At 35.2% G+C, this 7,167-nt stretch overlaps 1 protein-coding gene across 2 annotated transcripts in view; it reads right to left on the reverse strand.

Moving 5' to 3' along the window:
* Positions 1-1,943: 1,943 nt before the first annotated feature.
* LOC106876773 (sorting nexin-27) overlaps positions 1,944-7,167 on the reverse strand; it is a 110,959-nt gene continuing 105,735 nt past the window's right edge. For both annotated transcript variants that reach the window (XM_014925462.2, XM_014925461.2), the window contains 2 exons: positions 5,544-5,585; positions 1,944-4,105 (listed from right to left, as the gene is read on the reverse strand). In XM_014925462.2, the coding sequence (XP_014780948.1) occupies positions 5,583-5,585 (3 nt within the window). In that variant the 3' untranslated portion in view covers positions 1,944-4,105; positions 5,544-5,582. The remainder of the gene's footprint in view (positions 4,106-5,543; positions 5,586-7,167) is intronic.

A 7,167-nucleotide genomic window follows, 5' to 3' on the forward strand; every position in this document is an offset into this window, starting at 1 on the left:
GTGTGTGTGTGTGTGTGTGTGTGTATAACAGTTTGTTATATATATAGGAGTTCAAGGAAGGGTATGAAGGAAACAAACAAAGCTTTTCTGCAACTATTTCCTTACAAAATATGTCAGTAAATTAATACAATTGTTATAGAATATTTGTATAGGCATTTGTAAAATATGTTACATAGTTTAGTGATAATAATAGAATTACTGTAGAGTGTGGCTAGAATCAAGGTCAAACCAAATAAGCCTGTCACCCAACCTGCTAGAAATAGCAGCTAAGCTTACTTGAAAAAGAAAAGAAAAAAAAAGAAGACTGAATGGACACAAACAGAAAAGTTATGGGTACAGATATGCTGCATGACTGGGCACTGACCTGGGGCAAATACTGACCCAACAAAAATTAGCATATACAGGAGCAATACAGTTGCTGTCATAGAAAGTAATGCATAAGAGAAAGTAATGCAATCTCAGTAGGCAACTGCTTCTTAGTACAACAAAGTACTTTTTTAATTTTCTTTTTAATAATCAGCATACTGAAATAACTCTTCAATGCAATATATTCCATTTGCATACAAGAATAATGAAATAAATATTTGTAAAAAGCACAGCTTGCAAGCGTAGCTTTGTGAATGAGCTGCTACGTGGTTCTTTCATCAAATATCCTCAAATCACACTCTACTATTTAGACAAAAAATGAAGTGTCTTTAGTCCTAGATGTATAATGTTTGAATAAAAGACAGTATGGTGATAGCTTGAATGCTTCAGATCAGTTAAAAAAAAAACAAATTTATCAATTCATCTTCTATAATGATGAAATAAATATTAAAAAAAAAAACAAAGAAGAAAAACCCACAAAGAATAAAACTAAAAACAAAAAAAAAAATTCACAATTTGTAAACTATTTTAATGTCTGTATTGCAATACCTGTAACAAAATTTAGTGATTGCCAGACAGACATATCTCCCTGTCACTATACCAAGCATCTTGACATTGATGTTTCAAAGTAGTTTTAGAACATTCTCAAACAAATCAAAAAGCCTTTTACTCAACAATGCTGGGGTAAAAAAAAAAAAAAAAAAGCACTGGTGCATAAACCAACAAAGGAATTCTATACTGTCATTCAACCGGCAAGAAAGTCAGTCAAATCTCTTTCAAATTACACACTTTCATCTTGAAGAGAGAAACATGTTATAATGTAATCCTAGACATGCAATGCCCAAGAATGGTTATAGCATGAATACTTTTGAGCACAGGTCTACTTAATCCTTGCAGACCTAGAGCAACAACAACTATGTGCAAGTAATATTTTCCAGTTTTTGGTATTTTCTACTTGAATGTTTCAATAATAAATAACAAACAAAATAGATGATATTGTTAACCAGAAATTGTTCATCATTATAAATTGTTATGGTTGTAATTGCAGGCATGAGCAACCTTCTGCAGGAAGTGGGCTGCTTGTAACCAGGTGAGGCATACTACTAAAAAAAAATCCAAGGTAATTATTTTAGGCATGCCATTCAAAAAGCCCCACAGGATTCTGTTTACCCATGACTGATGCAACATAATCACTGATCTGACCCAGGTCTGCACTGATATTAGTGAAAAGTAAGATTTATGATCAGGGGTGTTTCAGCCTTGTCCACTATATTCCACTATTCTATCTCATCTTTTTAGACAGAGTCTATCTAAAACTCCCTTATCTTTGGCCCCTTAAAAACAAAAGCAAAAAAAAAAGAAAAAGAAAAAAAAAACTAAATAATAAATAAATATAAACCAGAGGGTGTAATTTGAAAGAAATCTGATTGCTACTTCTTGACACAAAACTGAACACATTCTTTCACACGAGGTGAATGGACAGAGTTTAAGTTGTAGTTCTTAGTTATTGCAAACCCCACCCCCCAAGACAGTGTAGTGAGCAGCACAATTGGAAGAAGTAAACAGAATAAAATAAATTCAAGGAAAAAATTTTTTATTGGACTACTCAAACAAAAAGGTTACTTAAATTCAAATTCATTAGATTATAAAAATTAAGCAACATGACATATTACTAAATAGAATTAAAACACACACAGCTATATAAATGAATGTGTTTAGATTTTAATGAAATTAAAATTCATTTTGATGGCTAAGGAAACTACTAAAGTAATCAATATTTATATATTTATTGCAAATTATTGCTTAGTGATCAATATTTATAGGTCAATGAGATGAAATTAAGAAAAAGTGGAATCACTGAAGTCAAAATAACATATCCAGAACAAAATCAAGAAATTATAACATGGATAAGTTAGTGTTAATATTGTTCATGCAGGAAACCTTTAAATCACTTAGTAGAAATAATAATGCATGGAAGAAAATTACTTTTAAGTCAGTGACTGTTTTTATTACCATTTTCCTCCTGTATATTACAAGGGAAAACTCCAAACAAACTTCACTCATATTCTGACCTCATCAGAGAGCATACCTCCCCTTCACCATGCTTGCCAGAAGTAGTGGTGAAAGAGCTGCAAAAAAAATGTACAAAATTGTACACTGATTTGCAGGTGGGCTCAATGGTGATCACCCATAGGAAACATAGGTAACTGTGAATGTTAATTAACAGGAAAGAAGCAGAAGAAGAGTGGAAGGAGTCCAACGGTGCTTTAGTATTTTGAAACTGATGTCCAATTTTCTCAGATGCTCTCTCTCTCTCTCTCTCTCTCTCTCACACACACACACACTCCCCCCACTCACAATTTTGCTTCATCCTGATCTATTTTCTTCTTCTTTGCTTTCTATCTGTAAGTCAAATTTACATAATGGTAATACCCCCACAGGGCTGAGATGGCATGAAAAGAGGAAGGAAGAGTTGCAGGAAACAGAATAAACAAGTTTTAACAATTTGAGATGATTTGTGGTTCACTATCATTATCATCATTATTGAATAAAACAAAATCAACAACAACAACATAACCAATAATATATACATACATACATATATATATGTGTATATAACATATATGTATATTGCAATATATCAATATGTAGCATGGTAAACAGCCATGCAATATGACAATACAATAATATAACTATGTGTTACGTAACACAGAAGAGTATCTACATGACTGTATTAATCAGAAATTTTGATTGCTCTTCATATACACAAATGTATACACATACAAAACATACATACATGCACACTCATACATGCAAACACAGTCAGTCATGGAAGAAAACCAAAATTGGTGCAGTTGGCTGGAATGAACAATTTTATCTACTTGTTAGTCCAACCATATATTCTGAGTTCCATCAGACCTGACCTGACCTGACCTGGCTGAATAGAAGAGACTAGACCAAAAAAAAAAAAAAGTTGTATTAGATGTGAGTGGAGGAGGAATGAGGGAGGCAGATAAGGAGGGGAAGAAGGAAAGGAAAAGGAGAGAGGAAGAACAACAAAGTGAAAACCTCAATGAGGAAGAATAAAGCAGAAGGAAGGAATTTGAGGATGGAGTGGTGGTGGTGGTGTGGGGAGCAGAAACAAAACTGTGTGTATATTACATATATATATATATATATATATATATATATATATATAGAGAGAGAGAGAGAGAGAGAGAGAGAGAGAGAGAGAGAGAGAGAGAGGTGGGGTGGGGAGAGATGAGAAGAAAGAACATTAAGGGCTGCTTTATTATATGGATAGAAAGAAATAAAGGAATCTTGATGAATAGTTCCAACAAAATATATTTGAAATAATGTTAAAAATTGGAAAGAAAATTAAAAAAATATAAAAAAAAACAAAACAAAAGGAAATAAAAGATAAAAAAAAAAAGCCAAACATACAGATGTAATAAACAACCACCCTGTTGAAGTTGAGCAAATGCCAGCAAGCAACAAGTTGGGAAAAATGGTGGCACATCGACATTGAAAATATATGACAGCTTACTGTAGGCAACGGGCTGCGTTGGTCAGCTGACATGTCAACTTATACATACATACACACACACATGTATATACACACACACATGTATATACACACACACATACATACACACATGTATATTTTGTGGTGGCATTGGTGGTGGTCACTTCTACTTTTTGTTTTTCCTCATCAGCTGACATTCAAATCTAGTTCAACCTGAAAGCAAAGAAATCAATGAATAAGAATTTTAAAATCAATTGTTATATACTGATACAATAAAACAGTGATAGAAATTATGCAGGAATGGTAAAGTCTGAGACTAAATTGCCATGGCAGAGTAACTACCATGCCTCATGGTAGTTATAACAGCTCTCTATGCATTGAGTTCACAACCCACTGAGGTCAACTTAGAATTTTCCTCCTTTTAGGGCCAATGAAAAAAGAACTAGTCAAATTTTGGGGTCAATCCCCCCACTGTCCTACTCCTATCTCTCTCTCTGAATCAGCTATAGGGCACAGTGTGAAAGGTTCAGCAAAGGACAAGTGAACTCTTCTTATAGTAAAAAGTGATATACAAAGGGTGCTGGAAAGTTTCTGGCTCTAAGGGTATCACAAAAAGCGTGGTCGGAGGCCCGACCTTCTGAGTTCTTTTACAGGGCTTAGAAAAACTGAAGGACCACTGCAATAAGTGTGTAAATCTGAGAGGGAAGTATGTTGAATAAAACCATAATTAGCAGATCCTCTTGTATTTTCTTTTACCCAAAGCCAGGAACTTTTCAGCACCTCTTTGTACAATTGGAACAGTCCAGGAACTGATGACGAAGTACAACAATAGCAGCAAGAAGGCACAAATGGGAGAGGGGAATGGAGGATTGAACTATGAGTCATAGGTTCTCCTCAAACTAGAAACCTAGCCTAAGAGTTTACAAAAGATGTCAACTCTACTGAAGGAGGCACCCCACTAAAGAGCCAGGTTACAGAGTTAGACCACATGATAGATGAAGGTAACTACTTCTGCTACCATATGGGTGCAATTTCCAGCAGATTGAGCAACTGCATAGATGCACCCTTGCTGGTGTGTGCAAAAATAAATGAGATATATTGCCTTGTTCTATTTAAATTATATGGGTTAAATCTTTTTGAAGAAATATTGTAGTAAGAAACTTGTTTCTCAATCACATGGTTCTGGATTCAGTCCCACTGCATGGCAACTTGGGTAAGTGCCTTCTACTATAGCCACGGGCCGACCAAAGCCTTGAGTGGATTTGGTAGATGGAAACTCAAAGCCCATCATATATGTATATAGATATATATTATGTATATATTTGTGTCTATGTGTGTGTGTGTGTGTGTGTGTGTGTGTGTGTTTGTTTGTCCCCCACACACACATGCACACTGCTTGACGACTGGTGTTGTGTTTACATCCCTGCAAAAGAGACTGATAGAATAAGTAGCAGGCTTTAGTAAAATAAGTCTCAAGTTTGGTTTGTTCAGCTGAGACTCTTCAAGGCGGTGCCCGAGCAAGGCAGCAGTCAAAAATGACTGAAACAAGTAAAAGATAAAATATTTTTTAAAAAATAAATTAAAATACCCCCCCCCTTACCCGAAAAACCAACAACAACAATAAAAAAACAACTGAAGATCAGTTACTTACAAAACAACTCAATGTCCATCAATAACTCTGTCGCTATCTTCACTGAAATGATAAAAAAATATATGGGTTATAGTTTTAAAAACACTTGGTTTAATTACTTCAAGTAAAATACATGTTCAGAAGACTTCTGTTGAGCAGAAAAAAGAAACCCTACAAGGCCCCTGGGTGTGAGATGCTTTCAGTGGAGTCCACTCTTTTGAATGTATTCAAGTCAGGTCTCAAGTCTTGAGGTAGCTTCCTCCCTTGTTATGACGGCCCAGAAAAAAATGTTATTGGGTCCTGTCCTTCCTCGACTGACTAACTACAAAAGAGTTCTTATTTAGCCCAATGTCAACTCATACTAAGTGGACTTATGATTAAAAGTAGTTAGGTTCTGATCACCAACACCATCTTTCCAGATGACATCCTGTCTCTAACACACTGAATCCATCAGTGGTTTCATAAATAAACTTTTTGAAGATGGTAAAGCATTTTTTTGGAAAAATAAATGTATATAGCTCATAAAAAGCCCTGTAGAACATTGGGCCTCACAGAGGCAGTGACAAGCAGCCAAGACCCTTGGCGATATACCATACTTGAGAAGACCTGTGAAGCCAAGTGAGATCATAGTCCTGGCCAATGCCGGTGTTACATAACTGCCACCTGTACTTGTGGCACATAAAAGGCACCCACTACACCCTTGGAGTGATTGACATTATGGAAAGACACCCAGCCATAGAAACCATGCCAAATCAGATTGGGACCTGGTGCAGCTCCCCAGTTTTCAGTCACACCATCCAACCCATACCAGCATGGAAAAAGAATGTTAGATGATGATGATGATGATGATTTATATATGTGGGTGTGTGGGTGTGTATACATATACACACACATAGAGCAAGCTTCTCTCAGTTTCTGTTGACCAGATTCACTTTGGTTGACCTGGAGCAATAGTTGAAGACACTTGCCCAAGGCGTTCACACACTGGGACTGAACTCATGACTACATGGTTGGGAAGCGAGTGTCTTAACCATACAGCCATGCTTCTGTTCAATGATACAAGATTTTAAAATACAGAAAAACAAAACAAAAAAAAAATGCAAATATAATCAAATAGTACAACACTTAGTTTAACTATTTAAAGTAGGTTAAGACAGGAAATGTTTAGAAATCTACAGTTATCTGTGTCAAGTAGAAACAATTAAGCAGTAATAGACAGGTTTTTATTACACTAGCCAATTCTACTTTATAATTCTAAAGTCTCAAAAACTGTTTTGTAACAATCGTGTCATATTAACAACAGCTTTATCAATTCTTCTTTTTTTTTTTGCTATAATGTATAAAGTTATTTCATGAGAAAAATGTTCTTCCTGCTGCACTATACCCACCACAACAAACAGTTTTGTGTCTGCATTTACTAAGATGCATCAGCTGCATTAACATCAGGTAATATGGTAGATTTCAAAAGCAATGGGCCCTACTCCTATTTTCCACATTGAAATGTAAGAAAGAAGTAAAATAAACGAGTGAGGGGAAAGGGCTAGAGAGAGGAGATAGAGGGATAAGGGGAGTGGAAACTAAGAATGACCTGTGGATATATAAATATATATATGTATATATATATAAAATATCTATATATATTTCT

This window comes from Octopus bimaculoides, chromosome 12 (assembly GCF_001194135.2).
Source record: "Octopus bimaculoides isolate UCB-OBI-ISO-001 chromosome 12, ASM119413v2, whole genome shotgun sequence".
In the NCBI taxonomy this organism is placed as follows: domain Eukaryota; kingdom Metazoa; phylum Mollusca; class Cephalopoda; order Octopoda; family Octopodidae; genus Octopus; species Octopus bimaculoides.